This window comes from Hevea brasiliensis, chromosome 15 (assembly GCF_030052815.1).
Source record: "Hevea brasiliensis isolate MT/VB/25A 57/8 chromosome 15, ASM3005281v1, whole genome shotgun sequence".
Lineage (NCBI taxonomy): Eukaryota > Viridiplantae > Streptophyta > Magnoliopsida > Malpighiales > Euphorbiaceae > Hevea > Hevea brasiliensis.
Genome location: NC_079507.1, coordinates 58419005 through 58443298, shown reverse-complemented (window position 1 = coordinate 58443298; position 24294 = coordinate 58419005). Strand labels below are relative to the sequence as shown.

The window sequence follows — 24294 nt, the reverse complement described above, 5'->3', positions numbered from 1 at the left end:
ACCTAATATCAAATGATTCTGGAAACAAGTACTCCTTTATTCATGTAAATATGAAACTCATTTTTCATAATTATAGAGGAAACTACAATTGTGTAATTATAAGAGTACTAAAATTTAATGTTATGAACACATCCAATAATTCTTCAAGTGCTAGGATCAACATATATATTCCATCATCGCAAGTGGCAACTTTTAATTTTTCTATTATAATAACTCCACAACATCTTCAATTCTTCCTCATTAAAATAAAAATATATGCCCACAATCCATTGCTAAGACAGTGGTTAAGATTCAATTACATGGACCAGGCATGCACTAAATTTAAAAATAGTTCTACTCTTCGTATGCGAAGCAAAGGTAAAAGTACAACTACAGACACTCAACACTGGTAATTATGGGACTCAAAAATTATTTCTCCCAAGTTATTAAACTGCCTTAGGCCTGATCTCAATCCCCTGAACGATGAGTCCACTCTTTTCATCGTTCACTTCCATGGCACTCATCTCTAGTACTTCACCATCATTTCCACACTGCTTGAAATATTCACCCAACTCAACTTCTAGCCACCCATCACTTCTATTCGGATGCCGCAGTCTCAGCATGTGACTCCGCCTAGTACTCCGTGGATGCTGCTCTAGTTCAGGGTGCAAACAGACTGTTCCTGTACTATTTCTTTCACCTTCGAGATATGCCAACTGAAACATCTATTGGATGAAGGATAAATCCCCTTGCATCTGTCCGCATCTTAAATACTAGATAAGCTACTACATAGTTTGTAATTGGGGATATCATGGAAGTATCTATCTTGCCTCGAATTTCAAGCCACCACACGAACTTAAGCTCAGCCACCTCTGTGAATCTGTTGTTTTTTACACATTGCATTCAATACAAGTAAAAGGCAGATGAAAAAAAGAGAAGAAGGGATTGGTGAGGTAAAGAGAGATCACCTGGAGTATGGTACATTTTTCCAAATCCAACACTGAGGATTACCACCCCATGCAATCATGAGACCTCTTGCAGCAAGCATATAACATTTCTTGCCAGTACTCTTGTCCAAAGAAAAGCTCTATTAAGGGGCATTTGCATTATCAAGGCAATTAATTAAATGGATAATAAGAAAACAATACACATATAACTATTCTAGTTTCTTGATTAGTCCATAACCATAGAGATCCAGCCACTTCAACTCCACATGGATTCTGCATATGTTGAAATCAAAGTTATCCCCTCATTCATTACAATCAATTCAATTAATTTCTGTTTACTTCTTATAGTTTCCCCATTCTATTTATAACTTTTAGTTTTTTTAGAATTTTGGAAAAAATTTCGAAGCCATATGGATATATATATTGACGGACTCTTTAAGGGATTTTTTTGACGCATGACATATATATCGTGACCAGCAATCACAGGACTTGTTAGCTCTGCATTATAACATTCAACAATGTTCAGATCCAATAACAAATAAAGAATTAGAGTGCATTCTATTGTGAACAGGAGATGGGATCGACTATATACCTTCTTGGCATCATCCATAAGGACTGGATTATTGCACAAACTGAAAAAAGAGCTCTTTCTTTGAAGAGAATGATAGAAATGAGATGATTTCATCACAATCCGAAGGCAACAATTTCTCCCAGAGTCAGAATTGGCGGCTGATCGGAATGTTTTAGAAACCAGAGCCAATCTGCAAGCGTCGAGAGGAGTCGTGAACGATAGTATGTTGGCTATGCATCCCTGTGGCAAGTCCTTCAAGTCAACTCCTGCAACTTCTCCTTTCCTTGACTTCGGCTTTATCTCCTCGCTTTCTAGATTTTCTGTGGGCCTATGCCACAATATGAGGTTTTATACATCAAAGCCTCGAAGGAAATAGTATCTCCTAGCTCTTCACTAGACATTTTTGGTCCTCTGAGTAGGAGGATTTATATAGCGAAGGAAATAGGATTTTTTTTTTCTCAAAAAAGGTATAAAATTGGAGATGAAGAACATTAAATTTGCAAAATTGATTCAATATTGAGATTGGATGTTTTTGACATTATATTAATAAAACAGATTGAATTTAATATCACTTAAAAAAAAAGGAACGATAATACATTGGGTATACATCCCTTTGGCAATTCCTCCAAGCAGGGCCAGATGTACATTAATGGGGCACTTGCCCCACTGCCATTCTATGATTTTTATGAAAACATATTTTATTTTTGTTAAGATTAATCGTATAAAAAAATTGATAATTTTTGTAATTAAATCTTAAAATTTATATAATTATCAATTAAATCTTAACGTTTGAATGATACTTTAAATTAATCTAACTGTCGAAAAACAGTTAATATACTTAATGTGAGTTTCATATCAACTGTCATGTAATCACTGTAGAAATCATATCATAAATTCTAGTTTAAAGTTAATTGCAAAAAAAAAATAATGAAAATTTACCTATTTTTACAAGTAAATCCTAAAATTTGTATAATTATCAATTAAACCCTTATATTTAATTGATGTCTAATATTGATTCAACCGTCAATAAATCATTAATACACTTCAACAAATAAGAAATTACAAGTCAAATTTTATTTTACTTTTTATTTTTGTCAATACTTCAATCGTAAGTGTATCATTTTAATCACATTATTTACTCAGTGATTTTTTTGTTAATTTTCTTTAACTCTGTAACTTTATCTTTAAGAGCATTTCTTTACTGACGCCTGAAGCAAATGTGTCAGTAACTTTTTCTCTAGGCCATTGTAAGATGAATCAAACCACTGGAAGAAAGAACAATTATTCCTCTAAATCAATTGTCTATTAATATCAGATATCAATAAATTTATAAAGTAAAGTTCTCAACCAAAACAGTCAAAACAAAAGCCATTATAATTACATTCCAAGCACCACATACTAACGATTTATCGACGATTGGGTTAATTTAAGATATCAATCAAATATGAGGGTTTAATTAATAATTATGTAAACTTTAGAGTTTAATTGTAAAAATTGATAAATTTTATGTTTTTTTAGAAATTAACTCTAATTTGAAGCTTTTGGTGTAACTAATATAGTGATGATATGACAACTGACGTGAAATTTTTGTTAAGTATACTAACAGTTTATTGATGGTCGGATCAATTTGAGACATTAATAAAACATAATAACTTAATTAGCAATTATATAAATTTCAAAATTTAATACAAAAATTATCAAATTAAAATTTTTTTTTCTAGTAATTAACCATTTATGTTTGTTGCTTCGACTAAAAAAGAAAGCCTTGCTCCACTATCACGCTAGCCCTTAATTATTATGACCAAACCCATGTTCATAGTTGTTGGACTTAGGAAATTAATAATTACTCATGTATTATGGACCATTATTTATGTTTACTTATTTATCATGCACCAATAGTCATATTTATATATTGACCCATTAAAGTGTATTAGTTTATTGCTTAAAATTATATTCTGAATATGCCCCTATTTTCGAATTAATTCCTGCAATATCTTCTTCTTCTTCTCCTTCTTCTTTCCCCTGACTTCCAATCTATGCCATAATAGGAGGTTTTATGTAACGAAGGAAATAGCTATATTCTAGCTCTTTGTTATATTGCCAAATGCAAAATAACTAGAAACAATAAAGGAAATGCAAGATTGATGAATATAAATATTTTGTCCGAACTGATGTAGTACATAATTTTTCCAAAAGAAGACAATATCAATCGCATTCTTATTAATTGAAAATTTTTACCCTACCTGGAGAGAGAGAGAGAGAGAGAGAGAGAGAGATAGAGAGAGAGAGAGAGATAGTAGAATCTAATGAGGCTGACCTTTTGACCGTCGATAATACACATTGCCTGGAAACTGTCTACACAGAAGAACTCTTATACATATGTTCCAAATTTGATTGAATCCGTCAGACTACCACTGAGCAGTGGATTGATTTCTCCCCCTCCCCCCTTTAATGGTAAGGGCCAAGTCACCTAATATATAAAATTAGAGCCAGACTTGAACAAAAAGTATACCTAATTATCTGTGCCGATGAAATGGGATTACTTCTATTAGGCTTAATTTATACGTAGACATGTAACGAATATGAAGTTTAAAAAATATACCTAGCTTTAATTTAGACAGCATATATATTTTCCTTCAGAAACTTTAGATTTAAAATAAACAAATAAATAAAGAAAGAAAATTAAATAGCCTAATGGATTCCATTCTGGTTTCTTTTCTTATTGGGCTTTGCTTCAAACTAAGTTCAGCTTATTTTAAGGCGAAATCATTCAAATCTTAACCCATACTTACCAAATTTATTAAGAAATTTTGAGGCCGAATGAATAGGAAATATTATCTTTTAAATTGTTTACTTAAGTTGAACGTTGAATTTAACTTGTGGAGTATATATAAAAACATACAAAAATCAAATTGGCTTGCGTATATATTTTGGCTCAACTCCATCCAATCATAAGCTCTTTAATTAAATTTCTTTTTTCCTTTCATATCTCTAATAAATAAAAAAATTTCAATTTTTATATTATTAATCGAGCAACAACACTCTTCTTAATTTAAACATTTAAGAGGCGATGAGTTTCAAATATAATTTTAGGTTTTAATTTTTTATTTAAACAAGTTTTAAATTTTTTTTATTCTCATATATCTATTTCTAATAGAAAATTTGACAACCCTACCATGAAACGGCTACAACATGCAGTCCTTCTCATAGTGACTATGCGTCCCAGGGAACTCCACGTGGTGAATACATGGCTTATGTATCAGAGGAGAAGGAATAGCAAGGGGCGGAAAATTTTCCATCGAAAAGCCGAGACAGCTAAAATTTTCCTGTAGGGATCTCTCTCTCCCTTTTTTTTTTTTAATTCAACTAATCATTATATAGTATAAATTTGTTTATTAAAAATAAATTATAAGTTAAAAATGTGAAATTTAAATATAAATTTAATAATATACATATTTTTTAATTATAATATTTACATACTTAAATATATGAAAAAGAAAGTTATTAATAAAAAATAATAATATATTATTATTAAAGCCGGTTACAGGGATTCAAAGTTGGTAAACCTTCTCTCCATCCCTCACTCTACATAATATTGAGGTTGAGGTGAGATCTAAAAAAATTGATTGGTGCAAGATTGAATAAATCAGGTTCAAAACACAATTGTCATCCTTGAAGAGAGTGAGAGACATCACATGTGCCTGCCTCATGAAATAATCTCTCCAAGATTTTTAAGTCTAATAATTTTTTAAAGGAAAGAGTATACTTAAATATCTTATGATTTTATGTGTTTTATTGAAAGGAGTTTTTTATTTTTAATAAAAGCATATGGTATAACATCATTAACACTTAACAGCTAAAGTAATTAACAGTATTAGATATTTATTAATATGACAGGAATGTGTTGACATTGCAACAATGTGCAAACGTGGCACTGATGTGGCATAATATCAATGCCACATCAGCGATTAAGTCATTGCCAAGTTAGTAATTATATTATTATTATTATTATTATTTTAGAACATAAATGCAAAAGGCTAAAAGTACATGCCCCTTAAGTATCAAAGGTTAAAAACACATATTCTTTAAGTGATAAACTCGGGCCTTAAATGCTAAAAATTTGAAAATATATGATATTTAAGTGTATTTTATACTTTTATTTATAAATAAATCCTTATATTTTGATAAATAAATTCTTAAATATTACAATTATTTATAATTCATTTGCCATTGTCTCTCTCTTTCTCTCCCTCTCGGAGATGGAGTGAGCGAGAGAGAGATGGAGAGACCCCCAAATAGGAAGAAAGAGAGGATGAAAGAGATGGATATAGGGAAATATGAATGAAGAGAGGGAGACAAGGATAGAAAGAGACCTAAATAGGAATAAAGAGATAGGGCAAAAGAGATGAATAGAGGGAGAGAGACCTAAATAGGAAGAGACGGGCAAAAGACATGGACAGAGAGAAACAGAGTGAGACAGAGAGATAAGAGCAAAGGGATTAAAATAACTATAATATTTAAGAATTTATTTATCAAAATATAATGATTTATTTGTAAATTAAAGATAAAATACGCATAAGTATTATCTAATTTCAAACTTTTAGCATTCAAGATCTGAATTTTTCTTTTTTTTTGGCACTTTAAAGATATGTGTTTTCAGTTTTTAACACTTAAGGGACATGTGCTTTTAGCCTTTCACATCCAATAATAATAATAATAATAATAATAATAATGACGTCGCACTAACTTGTTGCTAATATGGCATTGATGTCATGTCATATCATGTCGATCGCCATGTTAATGTATACCTGCCATATGAATAAATATCTAATATCGTTAGTCACTTTATTCTTCAAGTGCTAATGATGTTAGATTACATGCCCGTATGTGAAAAAAAATCTCAAGTTCCTTTTAATAAAATACATAAATCATAGAATATTTAAATGTACTTTTCTTTTTTAAAATTATCTTAGAACATTCAATCACATGTATGAAAAAATATTTCTCCTGTTATATTTCTTTTATTTTCCCCTAATTATTAAGTTAAATTCTGACAAAAAAAATTATTAGGTTAAAAATAAGATTATTGTTTGGTGATTAAGTGTATTGGATGATATTATGATCATGAACAAGACTATTAAACTTTAGTTTTTTTCCCTCTTATATTATCGGAACTAGAATAGATTATTACAAGACCTTCCCAAATTAATGATTGCTAAATTGAAGCAATTAATGGTGCCTTTACGCGAGTGCTCATTGCTTTGGAAGATTCTACACTTTTCAGATAGATTTCGGATTTATTTTGCATTACTTGAAAATTAAATTTAATATATTTTAATTATAAAATTATTAAAATAATAAAATATCTTTAATTATATTTAAACTAATGTTTTTTTTTAAAAAAAATATAATTTTATAAATAAATGCTGCTTAAAGACTAATGGCAAATGAATACCAAGATAGATAGTGTAAAAACATTTCCTAATTATTACCTCATGCATTTTTATTTGTCTTTTTAATTTAAGATTTTTTACGATAATTAGGAAAGTAATTAAATCATTTAAATTATAATAAAATATTTCTTAATTTGATTAAATTACTCTTTATCTCACTTAATTAAGAGAGAAAAGACATTAAGATAAATTTTAAAAAATTGTACAAATAATTTTTGTGTTTATTAAGGATAAAGATAAAATTAAAAAAAAATAATTAGTACTCTTTAGTTTTCTCAAAATAACAGATAATTATAGATAAAATAACTTCTAAAAAATACATATAAAAAATGGACTTTGAGAGTAATTTTTAATAAATTATGTCATTAAATGAATGTGTCACGACCTGATCTATGGGCCGGACCATCACTAGGATATTGACCAGCCTAAAGCCCCCGAGGCCCGTAGTAAGCCTAACTATTCCTCAATTCAAATCTAAGGCCCATTTGGGCCTAATTTCAAGAATTCAATCGGACAGAGTCCGGCCATAAAATAGACCTTTTAACGGAGAGTTTTTGAATCTCCCGACCTGTAAACACAATATATAATCAATTTGGGAGCTTAGCTCACCCTCTACATACTCATAATAACATAAAGTCGAATGGGAGCTCAGCTCCCTCATCCAGTCCAACATAAATGCATATAATAAGTTTACAGGTCCAACATGGCAAATTATATTACAAACCCAAATCAAATAAATATTTCTAACACATGGGGAAATTCTAGGAGTTAACAGAATTATACAAATATTACAGATATTAATAGATGACCAGGGAAGAAGAAAAGCATATTAACCACAACAATAATCCTCCTGTAGCCTGAAAAAATAATGAACAGGAGTGAGCGTTCGACTCAAAGAGTAAAATATCAATTTTAACCATAATTTCTATAGCTATCTAAAGCTAATGCACCATGTGGAGTGAAATGCAACAACGTCAATATTTTCACATAATAACAGCAAAAAGATAATTTGAAGCACTCACACACTCGATAATGTCAAACAATACATATATGGGAGCTGATCCCCTATACAACCCTCTTAATCCAACCTGTGCCAGCAAATAACTTAAGCCGGACTTTCACTTAATAAACCAAATCGGGGTCCCAGCGAAGAACTCAAGCCGTGTCTACCCCAAAGGACCGGATCCCAGCGAAGATCTCAAGCCGTGTCTACTCGTCCTGTCCATAGCCAACACCACACCACACACACGCCAACTCACGCACACTGCTCCAAATTACCACAACAACATCTATGGCACTTTAACAGTTGTGAATTGTAACACCCCAAGTTTTAAATATATTATTTTGTGAGTAATATTAATATTTTATTTTATTTAAATTTTAGAAAATTATTTGAAATTTCTCGGATTTTCGAAATCGGGTTTGATTTCATGAAAATATAAAACTTTGATGATTTTTAAAAATTAATTTAAAGACCATGTGACAAAACTAAAAATATATTTGGAGTCTACAATTTCTTCTGAGTTTTATAAAATTTTTTTCGGAATTTTTGGGCCTCATTTTAGGTCCCAGGGCAGAGTAAAAATTCAAAATTTTGTATCCTGAATCGAATCGGCCGAATTGAACCGGACCGGTCGAATTGGACTGGCTCCTTCTTCCTTTTCTTCCTCCCCGCGCGCGTCCCAACCCCTCTCTCTTTCTCTCCCATTTTCTCTCTCCTCCCTTCTCCCCTCGCCGCGCTGTCGCCTCCCCAGCCACCCCAGCTCGCCGGTGCACAACCCCACCACCTCCCCACGGCCGGCCGACGCTCCAGGAGGCCGAAAAACGCATGCGAACGCCACCCCTGCGCGCACACGACGCTTTGTCTTCCCGGCTAAAATTCGGTCGATCCGGCCACCAATCGGGCCAGGTCTTGTGTCTAAACCCATCTACACCTCGAGAGCTTTCCATAGACACTAAGAACACCAAAATCCATCGAGCGGTTTGTCCAATTTTTGTCCGGGAAGTTTTAGCCCATTTTGACTTTTAGGCTAGATTTCTCGTAAACCATGAACCCCACGAGAAAACCAAGAGTACTAGAGCGCTCTACTCGTCAAGAGCTTCGCGGCGATATAAATTTCAAATTTTTCCGACACCGTTTTTCAGTGGGTCCCACGGAACTTCGTAGTGTTTTTCCGAGCATTAAATGAGCTTAGAAAATTCCGTAAAATTTATGTACTAACCCCCGTGTTGTGGGCTTCGTGTAGGTATCTTCAATTTGAGAAAATTCGACAGTTATTCGAGTTTGTGAATTTCCGGCCAGACAGACCGGTTACCGAAAAAGTCTCCGAATTGGATCAAAATTTTGGCTACCCCATCATTGTCAAACGTTCCGAGCGCGTCCCCTAAGTCAGAATCGGCATAGGTAAACCCGAACTTTACTTTTTCGTAATTTTCTAGTACTTAAATGGGATTAAAAATCCATAAAATATTTGTGGTAGCTTAGAAAATTATAATTCTTTTTGCAATAGCCTAGTGATATTGCTAAGGACCGCGGGGCAAAGTTTTAGAATTTTTAGAGCTTATTGGGCAGTTTTTGCAAAAATGATCAATTATAAGAACTAAACTGTAAATTTACATATTGTGATTAAGGACTGTTTGGATGGGCCCAGGAGGGGCTGTGTGATGTGATTGAGTTGTGAGTGTATGATTTGTGAATATAGAAGTGCGTTTTGAGCCCTTTTGCAGGTTGGGTAGGTCCTAGGTATAGGGGAGACTCTGCCGGATTTTTGGCATGACCTAGGACGTATTTGGTCATTTTCTTAGTTTGTATTGAGTCAAATTTATTAAATGATTGTAATGAAATTTGTCAGGTGAGCCGGGACAGCCTTCTTCCTCCGCCCAGCCGCCACAGTGACCGCTGTCAAGTCTGTAAGTAAAATATTAATTTTAATTGTAATTTCAATATTATTATATGTTCAAGCATGCCCATACATCACTTATATGCATATATCTATGTAGTTAAACTCTAGGTGTAACACCCCAAAAATTTTAAATTTATTATTTTATGAGTAATATTGATATTTTAATTTTATTTAAATTTTAAGAAATTATTTGAGATTTTTCGGATTTTAAAAATCGGGTTCGATTTTCCGAAAATATAAACTTTGATGATTTTTAAAAATTAATTTAAAGACCACGTGCCAAAACTAAAAATATATTTGGAGTTTATAAATTTTTCTGAGTTTTCTAGAATTTTTTTTCAGAATTTTTGGGCCTTGTTTTCGGTCCCAAGGCAGAGTAAAAATTCAAAATTTTGTATTTTGAATCGAACTGGCCGAATCGAACCGGACCGGATCGGAACGGTCGAATCAGACCAGCCTTTCTTCTTCCTTTTTCTTCTCCCCGCACGCGTCCCGACCCTCCTCTCTTTCTCTCCCGTTTTCTCTCTCCTCCCTCCTCCCCTTGCCGCGCCGTCGCCTCCCCTGCCACCCCAGCCCGCCGGCGCCCTTCCCCAGCCGCCCCAGCTCGCCGGCCGCCGCCTGGAACGCCGGAAAAGGGCACCCGAAGCGACGCTACGCGACGCGTAAGCGCGCTGCTTCGTCTTCCAGGCCGAAATTCGGTCGATCTGGCCACCAATCGGACCGATTCTTGTGTCTAAATCTATCTACTTGTCGAGAGCTTTCCATAGACACCAAGAACACCGAAATCCATCTAGCGGTTTGTCCAATTTTTGCCCGGGAAGTTTTAGCCCATTTTTACTTTTGGGCTAGATTTCTCGCAAACAGTGAACCCCAAGAGAAAACCGAGAGTACCAGAGCGCTCCACTCGTCGAGAGCTTCGCGGCGATATAAATTTCAAATTTTTTCGACACCGTTTTTCGGTGGGTCCCATGAAACTTCGCAGTATTTTTCCGAACATTAAATGAGCTTAGAAAATTTTGTAAAATTTATGTACTAACCCCCGTGTTGTGGGCTTCGTGTAGGTATTTTCAATTCGTGGAAATTCGACAGTTGTCCGAATCTATGAATTTCCGGCCAGACAGACCGGCTACCGGAAAAAGTCTCCGAATTGAATCGAGGTTTTGCCTACCCAACCATTGTCAGACGTCCCGAGCATGTCCCCAGAGTCGGAATCGGCAAAGGTAAACTCGAACCTTGTTTTTTCATAATTTTCTAGTGCTTAAATAGGATTAAAAATCCATAAAATATTCGTGGTAGCTCAGAAAATTTTGATTCTTTTTGCAATAGCCTAGTAATATTGCTAAGGACCGCGGGACAAAGTTTTAGAATTTTTAGAGCTTGTTTGGGCAGTTTTTGCAAAAATAATCAATTATAAGGACTAAATTGAAATTTTACATAATGTGGTGGATGACTGATTTGATGGGCCCAGGAGGGGCTGTGTGATGTGATTGAGTTGTGGATATATGGATTGTGAATATAGAAGTGTGTTTTGAGCCCTTTTGCAGGTTGGGTAGGTCCTAGGTATAGGGGAGACTCTGTTGGATTTTCGGCACGATTTAGGACGTATTTTGTCTTTTCTTGATTTGTATTGAGTCAAATTTATTAAATGATTGTAATTAAATTATCAGGTGAGCCGGGACAGCCTTCTTCTTCCGCCCAGCCGCCACAGTGACCGCTGTCAAGTCTGTGAGTAAAATATTAATTTTAATTGTAATTTCAATATTATTATATGTTCAAGCTTGCCCATGCATCACTTATATGTATATATCTATATAGTTAAACTCTAGACACGTTTTATGTTACATTCATATCTGTGAAAGTGCCATGTATGTTATTGTGGTAATTTGGAGCAGTGTGCGTGCGTTGGCGTGCGTGTGATGTGGTGTGGACTATGGATAGGACGGGTAGACACGGCTTGAGATCTTCGCGGGACCCGGTCCTTCGGGGTAGACACGGCTTGAGTTCTTCGCTGGGACCTCGATTTGGTTATTAAGTGGAAGTCCGAGCTGAGTTCTTCGCTGGCACATGTTGGATTTAAGAGAGTTATATAGGGGATCAGCTCCCATATATTATGATTGATATTACTGGGTGTGTGAGTGCTCCAAATTACCTTTTTGTTGTTATGATGTGAAAATATTGTTAATGTTGCATTTCACTCTACAGGGTGCATTAGTTTTAGATAGTTATAGAGATTATGGTTAAAATTGATATTTTACTCTCTGAGTCGAACGCTCACTCCTGTTCATTATTTTTTCAGGCTACAGGAGGATTTTATTGTGGTTAACCTGCTTTTCTCCTTCGCAGGTTGTCTATTAATATTTGCGTAATTTTATTAACTCCTAAAATTTTCGCATGTGTTAGAAGTATTTATTTGATTTGGGTTTGTAATATTATTATCATGTTGGACCTGTAAACGTATAATTATATGCATGTTTGATGGGCTGGATGAGGGAGCTGAGCTCCCATTTATTTTTATGATGATATGAGTATGTGGAGGGTGAGCTGAGCTCCCCAATTGATTATTTATTATATTTACAGGTCGGGTGAGTCAAAAACTCCCCGTTGAAAGGTCCATTTTATGGCCGGACTCTGTCCGGTTGATTTCTTGAAATTGGGCCTAATGGGCCTTTGAGTTGGATTGAGGAATAGTTAGGCTTACTATGGGCCTCGGGGGCTTTAGGCTGGCCCAGGTCCTAGTGCCGGTCCGGCTCATAGGTTGGGTCGTGACACTAGGCACGATTTATGTTGCATTCATAACTGTTAAGTGCCATGGATGTTGTTGTGGTAATTTGGAGCAGTGTGCGTGAGTTGGCGTGTGTGTGGTGTGGTGTTGGCTATGGACAGGACGGGTAGACACGGCTTGAGATCTTCGCTGGGACCCGGTCCTTCGGGGTAGTCACGGCTTAAGTTCTTCGCTAGGACCCCGATTTGGTTTATTAAGCGAAAGTCCGGCTTGAGTTCTTCGTTGGCACAGGTTGGATTTAAGAGAGCTGTATAGGGGATCAGCTCCCATATATTATGATTGATATTACTGGGTGTGTGAGTACTCCAAATTACCTTTTTGATGTTATGATGTGAAATTATTGGTGGTGTTGCATTTCACTTTACAGGGTGCATTAGTTTTAGATAGTTATAGAGATTATGGTTAAAATTGATATTTTACTCTCTGAGTCGAATGCTCACTACTGTTCAATATTTTTCCAGGCCACAGGAGGATATTTTTAAGGTTAACCTGCTTTTTTCCCTCGCAGGTCGTTTATTTATTTTTGTATAAACCTGTTAACTCTTAGAATTTTCGCATGTGTTAGAAATATTTATTTAAATTGGGTCTGTAATATAAATTATTATTTTGGACCTGTAAACTTATTATTTTATGCATGTTGATGGACTAGATGAGGGAGCTGAGCTCCCATTTATTTTTATGTTGTATGAGTATGTGGAGGGTGAGTTGAGCTCCCCAATTGAGTATATAATGTGTTTACAGGTCGGGTGAGTCAAAAACTCCCTGTTGAAAGGTCCATTTTATGGCCGGATTCTGTCCGGTTGAATTCTTGAAATTGGGCCCAAATGGGCCTTAGAGTTGGGTTAAGGAATAATTAGGCTTACTACTGTTCTCGGAGGCTTTAGGCTGGCCCAGGTCCTAGTGCCAGTCCAGTCCATAGGTTGGGTCGTGACATGAATGCAACATAAAACATGCCTAGAGTTTAACTATATAGATACATATTTATAAGTGATGCATGGGCATGCTTGAACATATAATAATATCGAAATTACAATTAAAATTAATATTTTACTTACAGACTCAACCGAAGTCACTGTGGCGGTTGGGCGGATGAGGAAGACTGTCCCAGCTCATCTGATAATTTTATTACAATAATTTAATAAATTTGACTCAATACAAACTAAGAAAAAGGACAAAGATGTCCTAAGTCGTGCCGAAAATCCGGCAGAGTCTCCCCTATACTTAGGACCTACCCAACCTGCAAAAGGGCTTAAAACACACTTCTATATCCACAAACCATACACCCACAACTCAATCATATCACACAGCCCCTCCTGGGCCCATCCAAACAGTCATTAATTACAATATGTAAAATTACAGTTTAGTCCTTATAATTGATCCTTTTTGCAAAAACTATCCAAATAAGCTCTAAAAATTCTAAAACTTTACCCCGCGATCCTTAGTAATATTACTAAGCTAATGCAAAAAGAATCATAATTTTCTGAGCTACCACGAATATTTTATGGATTTTTAATCCCATTCAAGCACTAGAAAATTAAGAAAAAGTGAGATTCGGGTTTACCTATGCAGATTCCGATCTTGGAAACGCGCTCGGGACGTCTGACAATGGTGGGGTAGCCAAAATCTCAATCCAATTGCAAGACTTTTTCGGTAGTCGGTCTATCTGGCCGGAAATTCACAGACCCAGGCAACCGTCGAATTTCCAGGAATTGAAGGTATCTACACAAAACCCACAACACGGGGGTTAGTATATAATTTTTACGGAGTTTTCTAAGCTCATTTAATGCTCGAAAAAATACTACGAAGTTTCATGGGACCCATTGAAAAACTGTATCGAAAATTTTGAAATTTATATTGCCGCGAAACTCTCGACGAGTGGAGCACTCTGCTACTCTCGGTTTTCTCGTGGGGTTCACGGTTTGCGAGAAATTTAGCCCAAAAATTGAAATGGGCTAAAACTTCCCGGACAAAAATTGAGCAAATCGCTCAATGGATTTTGGTGTTCTTGGTGTCTATGGAAAGCTCTCGAGGTGTAGATGGTGTTTGACACAAGACTCGGCCCAATCAGTGGCTGGATCGGCCAAATTCTGGCCGGGAAGCTGAAGCGGCGTGCTGCACGTCGGGGGTCTTCACGCGCGCTTTCCCGGCGTTCCAGGCGGCGGCTGGCGAGGAGGGAAGGGCGAGGTGGCGCGTCGGCGAGCTAGGTAGGCTGGGCTGTGGCTGGCCGGCTTGGGGAGGAGGGAGAAGAGAGAAAACGGGAGAGAGAGGAAGAAGGTTCGGGACGCGCGGGGAAGAGAAGAAAAGAAGGAGGGAGGTCGATCCGATTCGATCGGTCTGATCCAGTCCGGTTCGATTTTGTCGGTTCGATTCAGGATACAAAATTTTAAATTTTTACTCTACCTTGGGACCGAAAATGGGGCACAAAAATTTCAAAAAAATTCTAGAAAACTTAAAAAAATTTGTAGAGTCCAAATATATTTTTAGTTTTGCCACGTGGTCTTTAAATTAATTTTTAAAAATCATCCAAGTTTTATATTTTTCGAAAAATTAACCCGATTTCTAAAACCCGAAAAATCTCAAATAATTTCTCAAAATTCAAATAAAATAAAATATTAATATTTACCCATAAAATAATAAATTTAAAAATTAAGGGTATTACATTAATTCAATAATTAAATATCTATTTTATAATAATAATAATTCAAATTCAAATTTTACAACATTTTCCTATCGCAGAACTTTTCAATATATTAAAGAAAAAAAAAAATCTGACTCACAATTTCTTGCATACAATAATAGCATTAGTGTGCAAATTAGTGATGACAACAATGATCAAGTTTGTTGAAAATGGAAATTTAAGCAAAAGCTTACTTGGTTTTCCAACAATTAGAGTACTTGTCAACTAATTGTCAAATCCCGAATCCAACATGACCCTTCTGCATTAATTTTGCATAATTTCATTCTTTTATCATTGAATTGGCTTGTATAGGGCCGTCATGGCTTAATTCTATTGGTTAATGGTATAATTTTTAGCAGTGTCAGATTTGAATCTCTAATTTTCAATCTCTCCATATCTTTAGCTGAAAAAAAAAAAAAGGGAAAGAAAGGCTCGTATAGAAGCTATGGCTGGGATAAGATGAGGAGGAAAAATAAATGATGTGATGGACAAAAACCAAGCAGTGACACAACTAGATTAGCCAGCTATGAAGACCATATATTACACGATCCAGCAAATCCAGCACAAAAACAAGCAAACCATAGGCTAGAAATTAGAGCTATAAGGAGCTCTGTGGGATGGGAAACCTTATCTGAAGAGAAAAATGACAAGCATTTGGTCGGAGGATCAGCCAAAAAGCCTAAAGTGACCTTCCCTTTGTGCAGTTGGCCTTGGCCCTTCCCATCACAAATATTCAATTATATCAAATTATTGAATGTGACCTTCTTATTTCGTTGTTTCTACGCTTTCTTACTCTTATTCCTTCTGATGTTGTTAAGTTAGCGTCAAAATTAGGAACCCATCACGCCTTGCTCCTCCACCACATGGTTTTTCAGTGGTCTCCAATCACAGCCGAAACAGAGATCACAGATATGTTCCATTTCATTATTCATGTTTACTTATTTTATGGGGTCTTTGTTTACGCAAGTCTTCAGTTAACCATGTGTTTGCAGGATGACTTGACAATGTCTTTGTCCTTCACAATCACTTAAAAAATTTGTAGTGATCAATCAATTTGATCCGTTTCTGTAATTATGAGTATATGAAGATTTATATCAATTTATTTATATTGATGAAACCTATCCACCCATCAATGATAATTCAAGTTATGATAAAATTAATCCAATGAATAACTATTCAATTATTGATATATTTGCCCAAAATAATAAATTGAATATTTGCATATTTAATTTCAAGCTATTAGTTATAATAAAATCAATTCCAAGCAAATCAACGATGTGGTGGTTGTGTTGGTCAACCGTATTTTACAAGGCATCATCCTGAAATTGGGAATAATAATTGCATGTCCTCGTCTCCTAATCAAGGGTTGTTTTCCTTGCACTTTCATATATTACATCAATGTACCGGAAAGACCAAATGCCTTAGGAATATAAGTAAATGCCTCAACTATTTTTCACCCGCTTTCTCTTAATAGCGACGACCCTAAGATTTGAATCCTAGCCTTACAAATAAAATTCACTTCTATTAATCTAACTATCTATTGATCTTCATTCAACATAAATTAATAATCTAATATTAATTAACATTGAATTAGTACTTTAATAATCTTTGATTATCTATCTCATAATAAAATCCTAAACTCATTCCTTTTAAAATATATATATATATATAAAAAATTATAAATTCAAAATTTAATAACCTTATTCTCAGACAACTACAATTGATTGGAGTCACCTCGCACTAGCCAAAGTAGATGTCAAAAAAATTAGGTGAGTAAAACGTTAAAAAAGGCTCCAGATATTTGTAAGATCATGTTGGATCATGGTTTTGAGACTTCCCAGATTCAAAAGGCTTTCTTTTTGACAGTTGTAACCAACAAAATAAGGCTCAGGCCCCTTTTTTTTGCTTTGTATAGACGACAATGGCTATCTACGTACAGAACACAATCATGCCTATGTTGAGGACGCCCACATTGTCTTTTTAAACCATAAACTATAATTGCATTATTTTTATCTCTATGTAATAACTAATATTCCCTAACCATCTATTAAAAAAACTGATAAACAAAATTAAGTTAAATAAAAAAATAAATTTATTTTTATGGAACAAAAAAATTATACGCTTACTCTTTAAGGATGTTGAATATAAGTGAATTGCTTTGCTTAAGAAATTAATATATACTAAATTTTATGAATTAAATTGGTAATTATCGATTAAATTTATTGTCTGGACGACTGGACCGTATGGAAGGTTCTAATTGTATGGTCAAACTGCAAGTGTGAATCCCTTAATTCAGTGTGAATTATTAATGATTTATCTTTAAAAAATTGAATATATTGACTTAATGGGGGGTGCGTGGAAACTTGCCTATGATGCCAAAATTGACTAGACTATAGAAAAGTGAGGTTGCTAGTCATTTGGATTATGGAAAAAAATATCAATATAGAAATTTAATTAGAGTAAATCCCATCTCCCCAATATATATATATATATATATATATATATATATATATATATATATATATATATATATATTAGTTTAAATCATTTGGAAGAACAGAAGAAAAAAATTTTAGTAGTGGAGAGTAAAGAGTTGATGTCGTTTTCTTTTTGTTGGTCCCTTGAAACGGTTGTTGCGCAGTCCAAAGGAGGTTTTCCCATATTTTCTAATTTTCTTTGTCATTGGCTATAAATAGAAACTTCATCTTCTCCCTTCGTTAAAACTTTAGTTTAAAATTCACATCATCTTTAAAAGAAAAATACAAAACCTTATTTATAAATAAAAAAAAGAATTTACTTAAATATAATTTATTATGAATTCAAGATATATACAAATATATGAATATCAAATTTTATTATACATATTATGTTTTGAGTTAACGATAAATTGAAATATAAATAAAAAATTTCAAATTGAAAATTATTACAGGATACTTACATGCAATAATTTTAGTTTAATCCATATAATTATTCAACTTAAAAAAGATTTAATTAATGCATTTCTAGGAGCTAATTCCTATAAAGCGTAAAAGATAGGAAATTCAAACCTTTGTAATTATTGACAAAGATGTTCAGATAATGCTGAAGCTATGAAGGAAATATAAAGGGTCCATTTTCTGTCACATTATTACTCTAACAAGTGATTGGGGAGACTGTTAATTCAGAGATCAAAGTGATTTTTCATAGACATTATTTGATATCTACACAAATTGACACATCTCAAGTTTTAGGTGAAGGAAATGGCCCACTCTTAATGCTGAAGTGGTCAACTATAACCAGTCACCAACTATACAATAGACTTTAGCCTCACTCCCAAATAGTCCCTAATTTACAAATAAGGAGAGAGATGCTAGCAAATAGAGAGAGAAAAAGAGACAGAGAGACAACGGATAGCAAGAAGAAGGCAAAGTTAGGGGTATTAGAAAAAGAAAACATGAAGACACAAAGAGGTTATTAGATGTTTTCCATATATATATATATATATATATTCTTTTATAATTATATGAAGTCTATTTTTGAGAGAATAATATTTTTCAGGTATTCAATAAGTATTTTATAATCTTTCTCATTAGACTATCTTTTTATAGCATTGACTAACTATTAAACAGTTTAACAATAAATAGAAGTATCACATCATCGATAGAAAGTAACCTTAATGGTTAAGGATGTATTAATATAACTATCAATATATAAAGATTAACTAGTAAATAATAAAAATACAGGAGGACTTTATAGTAATTCAACTAAAACTCCCAGAAGCTGCAGCTGGCGCCAAGTGTAATTGACTTGAAAAGAGAAAAATTTAAAACAAAAGCGAAGGAAAAAAAAATGGGGGCAATAATGTATGCATAGGTCAAGTAACTCCCTTGCAATTCGTTACGTAAATTCTCCTCAAAGCAAAGGCCCTCCGCTTTGCTAGAGCGCTCTCTCTACCTTTCGCAGACGTTCAAAAACTGTACAAAGCACCAGCGATCACTTCTGTTCTTGTTATACTCTTAACCTCCCACCAAGGAAAACCCTTCAATCTCTCTGTCAGGAACTCATCAAACATGTCTCTTGCAATCATAGCTTTTGCTTCCCTTCTCACAATCTCCCTCCTTTCAACCCCATCAACTTCCTCTCTCGAGTCTTTCATTTTCGGTGGATGTTCACAGCTCAAATACATCTCGGGTTCTCCTTACGAATCTAATGTCAACTCGCTACTCACCTCCCTGGTTAACTCAGCCACCCTCACCAACTACAACAACTTCACCATCCAAAGTCCTTCCTCCTCACAGGACACCCTCTATGGCCTCTTCCAGTGCCGCGGAGACCTTTCCAATGGTGACTGTGCTCGCTGTGTCGCTAGCGCAGTGAGTCAACTCGGCACTCTCTGCATTGACTCTTGCGGTGGCGCGCTGCAGCTCGATGGTTGTTTCGTTAAGTATGATAATATCAGTTTTTTGGGTGTGGAGGACAAGACCGTGGTGCTGAAGAAATGTGGGCCGTCGATCGGGTATGAATCTGACTCGTTGACCAGGCGCGATGCCTTGTTGGGGTACTTGGGAGCCAGCGATGGGTCCTACAAGCCTTACAGGGTGGGTGGGTCCGGCGACATCTACGGTGTGGCACAGTGTGTACAGGATTTAAGTGCGAATGAGTGCCAGGATTGCTTATCGGACGCGATCGGACGACTGAAAACGGACTGTGGGCCCGCAGCTTCGGGTGACTTGTTCTTGGCCAAGTGTTACGTGCGATTTTCGGAGCGTGGAGCTCACTCTCACGGTGGAAATGGTAAGCTGTTTCGCCGCCCTGGGAGTTGGTTTCTGGTTTCTGGTTTCTGGTTTCTGGTTAAGCATATTTTGGTTTGAATTAGTGCGTGAGTGTGTTTTATTTTTTTATTTTTTTTATTTTTTGCAGGTTGATTTTGGTAAGTTAATATTATTCAAGAATCCCTTTTTTTCAATTTATTTTTTTTTTCCTTTGATTTATTTTATTTGTGTGTGTATTAATTAGAGAGTGGACAATTGACGAAAGTGAGTGCTTTTTTGTATCAAGATAATTAGACTACCCTCTTTGCTGTGAATTTTGTAGTATAATACATAATTAAGGAGATTTTGGAGCAAATTAATGAAGTTTTCTCCGTCTCTTAATTCTTAAGTGGTTCTTCTTGAAGGTTATTAATTACTTAATCAAGTGCTTGAACACATTCGGGTTGATCATATGATATATGGTTGTCCAATTAAAAATTTATCAAAGGTTTGTCACCAAATCCACAAGAGGAATTGCTTGTTATTTTATTTTATTTTATTTTATTTTTTGATCTAATTGCATTTTAAGGGAATCTGGAAAGTAAAATCATTCTCATTCTTATGCATGCAAGAAAAGCTAACTATACAGAAGAAGCACTTAATCACAATATCATAATACCCCACTTTGAACTAATGTGCTTCATTAATTAGGAATTAAATGAGAATCCAATGCAAATAGAGTAATTATGGCCATAAATCATAGTTCTAATGTTCCAAGTGTTTGAAACTCTGTAAAGGTGAAAAGAAAGTATGAATCATTGCTCAAATGATGTTAAAATTACTACAATGTCCCAATCAAATTGGAAATGCTTTTCTTGTAGGTAGCATAATATATCTTTGCTTAGCTGATTGAAAACTGGACTTGATGCAATCAATTACATTCTTTCTGTTTACTCAGGATGATAGCAACAAGAAAACACACATACAAATTATTGAGTTTTCTGTAGCAAGAAACATTTACTGACAACTCTGAAATCAAGAAATTGCAATTGTTAGCTTATGATTATTAATTTTTCTGTAGTATTAATTTAATGGCATCTAATTGCTTTTCCAAAAAACCCTTTTTATGTAGATAACAACAATGATGATGAGATAGAGAAGACACTTGCAATATTAGTTGGACTTATTGCTGGGGTTGCATTACTCATTGTATTCCTTTCTTTCTTGAGAAAAGTGTGTGAAAAAGGAAAAGGTAAGAGGCCATTTCTCTGAGCTTTCTTTAGCTTGTTTAAGTCCAAATATTATTGTCAATACTCATATATCTTGTGCCTCCTTCAATATGCAGGTGGTAAATAGCAGAAAAACTTGTGGACATATCAGGAATTGCACTTCTCTCTGGTAACTTTTTCTTTTTTTTTTTTTGCTTCACTTTTGTATTGTGATCCTTTTGTAGTTTCTTTCATATCTCCCTATAAAAAGAGAGCCTGAAAGGGTGGATAGAAAGCTATTCTTCTTGAAACAGGTTACCTTGAAACAAGTGAAAAAGAAAGTTGCAATAAGGCGAAAAGCCTAAAGATTCCACACTCTTCCTACAACCACTTGAGTCTTATAACAATGTTAATTAGCTTTTGTTTTCTAATGAAATTACTTGTATAAATAGTGAACACTTTTATGAAAGTGCTCTTTGTAATGCTGTGTTAGTGCCTTTGCCGCTGGGTGTTTATAGAGCATTAAAGTCTTCATTTTTCATCCAAGTTAGGTTATACCATTCCACTCCTTCAATTTTACGTCATTTCATTGTTTACTTTGTTTTTGCAACAATTTTTGCTTTTCAGTCTCCACTAAGTTTCATGTTTCTGAGTTCAATTTATTAATCAATTAACAAGGATAAGATTATCTATGAACTAACAGTAGAACTTATCATTCATAATTTAATATTTATTATGATGTGACTTAAACATGAATTGTTTTTTGGATTTCCATGCCAATTTCTGATATTTAATTGAATTTTTTCTGTAATAAAGTAGATTTTTCATCACTATCATCCATATATCCTCTTTACTTTTTAAAAGCAGATCATAAGTTTAGCCCTGTGATTGGAACCACTAACTATGTTTGACTGTTGTTTAGATTATAAGAACACAGCATTGAATATCTAAAACATGTCAGCAGATAATCATCACAATGATTAAGACAATATTCTATGCACTTATATTATTATTATTAGTACATTAAATTAATGATTAAATTAGTAAATTACAGGGGACAATGCGAATGGATTAAAGATTCAATAATGAGGACCATGATATATACTAGTGGGTGATATTCATGAATAGTGTAGAGTTGCTTCTCTCTCATCCATTATGCATTGGCTTTAGCAATTGCTTTTAAATTTGGAAGTTTTGTATGTATTTGGGGATGTCCCAATCTAGTCCTTTCCACCATTACTTTAATCCCCTCCTTCACAAGCATGGTTATAAAGATTCTCTTGCTTTCTGTCCACATATGCATATAAACAAGCACTTACCATTACTACTACTAATAATAATAATAAAAAAAGCATGTTTCTAATTAATTTATTCAAAGGCTAAGTTTTGTACTAATAAAACAAAGCAATCATGGCCTAAAGTTGATGAAAGTTGAATAAAAGGGGGGTAATGGGGAGAACAGAAAGTGACAAGAGGTATTACAATTTGAGGGGGCGGATAACAAAACCACAAAGCTTAAATAATAAATTAATTAGTGAATCTTCTTCATATCATGCCCATATAAAACTTTTCATCATTGTGTATATACAAATCCAAACTAATTAAATAAATGAAAATGATTGTCCCTGATTGAACTTCTTTGGCCATCCAATAACACAAAATTACTTCCATCGCTTAAAGATTTTGAACCTTTGTAGTGTTGAAAACCAGAGTTTCATGACATGGGAGTTCTTTCAAATGTGTATGAATGTGAAAGGCATAATGTTAAAGTATATGATCAACTTATCTGAATACCCATTTTTATTATCACTAAAAAGTAACAGATGGTTCATCGCAAGAGGACGTGAGTTTGATTCTATCCTTTGGAAATTTCTTGGCATTTTGTTTGATTATATTGGAAATTTCGTGCACATACAAAGGAGTTAATTGAGTACCTGCCCATCTATTCATCAAATATAATATTATTTCTTCTATTGTGTTTCTGTCAGGGAAGGTGGGCTTATTTCTAATACACTAAAATAGTTGGACTGTATGCAAAAACCAATCAGCTTTTGGCTTCGTAATATTAATATTGGAGTCATCTTGGGTCTAATTGTAAAAATGAAAGAAAAATGGGAAGCAAGAGGCAAGAGGCCTGTAATTATTCTTTCAAATTCAAAGTAAGGCACGAAGCTTCCAGTGATACATCATACGCACGAAGCTCCACTGATACATCATACGTACCTCTTTTGGGTCCAAAGAAAGAAAGATAAGGCTGAGATGATGAAGACTTTAAGAAATCAAAAGATAAGAATATTATTACATAGGAAGGCTGCTTTACTTGCCTCTAGTCTACTTGTTATGGAATCAGAAGGGTAACATATATAATATAATTAGTCATGTTATGTAGCTAATGAAATTGTCATTTTGCTCAGATAATTCCAAGTTCCAACCTATAATGGTTGCTTTAAACTCTGCTAAAGATTTGCACAAACATCCATCGCAACCTCTTTGGGAGAAGGCCTTATTGAGGCCTAAAAAACTATAGCACATAGGCCTTTGTATTGTGGACCAAAGCCTTTCAAAAATGGTGGGCTAGGAAAGAATAAAAATTTTGAGGCCTTCTCAAACTCAAAGTGACCTTCCAGGACTATAGATAAATCAGCTACTCCTGAGCTTGAAACATTCTTGAAATTGAATCAAATTTAATTAAGTCGAGCTTTGGTGGCTTGGCGAGTTGAGTTGGAGTTTTAAGTAGTCTGGCAATCTAAGTTCCAACCATAATTAGGGGAGTGCAAATGATCAATTCGATTCCAAGTTGAAGAAAATGAAAACTGAATTATCAAAAATATAAAAATGGAATTAAATCATTTTAATAAGAATAAGAATCGAAATATTCAGTTTAATTTGATAATTAAATTTTGTATATGATTATTAAAATTGAATCGGATTAATTTAATCAAAATATGACTAATGATTGTTCCAGTTTAAACAGACAAAATATATATATATATATAATGACTTAAATAATTAATAATATAAATAATTTAGATTTATTATAAATA

General features: G+C 34.3%; 1 protein-coding gene and 1 pseudogene across 3 annotated transcripts; one reads left to right on the top strand and one right to left on the bottom strand.

Moving 5' to 3' along the window:
* Positions 1-210: 210 nt before the first annotated feature.
* On the bottom strand, positions 211-1845 carry LOC110669722 (putative F-box protein PP2-B12; annotated as a pseudogene).
* A 17278-nt stretch (positions 1846-19123) lies between these two features.
* On the top strand, positions 19124-21796 carry LOC110669749 (plasmodesmata-located protein 6). Of its 3 annotated transcripts, XM_021831520.2 has the most exons (4): positions 19125-20085; positions 21175-21294; positions 21388-21440; positions 21565-21796. In XM_021831520.2, the coding sequence occupies exons 1-3, from the start codon at positions 19362-19364 to the stop codon at positions 21396-21398; spliced, it is 855 nt and encodes a 284-aa protein (XP_021687212.2). In that variant the 5' UTR covers positions 19125-19361; the 3' UTR covers positions 21399-21440; positions 21565-21796. The 3 variants fall into 3 exon arrangements, with proteins under 3 accessions (XP_057992590.1, XP_021687212.2, XP_021687211.2); XM_021831519.2 differs by having other exon boundaries at positions 21388-21796; XM_058136607.1 differs by lacking the exons at positions 21388-21440; positions 21565-21796 and having other exon boundaries at positions 19124-20085; positions 21175-21314.
* Positions 21797-24294: the final 2498 nt, after the last annotated feature.

Bases quoted from the DNA above. Each gene is read 5' to 3' on its own strand.
- LOC110669749 (XM_058136607.1), top strand. From the start codon at position 19,362: ATGTCTCTTGCAATCATAGCTTTTGCTTCCCTTCTCACAATCTCCCTC. The intron at 20,086-21,174 runs GTAAGCTGTTTC...CTTTTTATGTAG, and splicing joins TCACTCTCACGGTGGAAATG to ATAACAACAATGATGATGAG.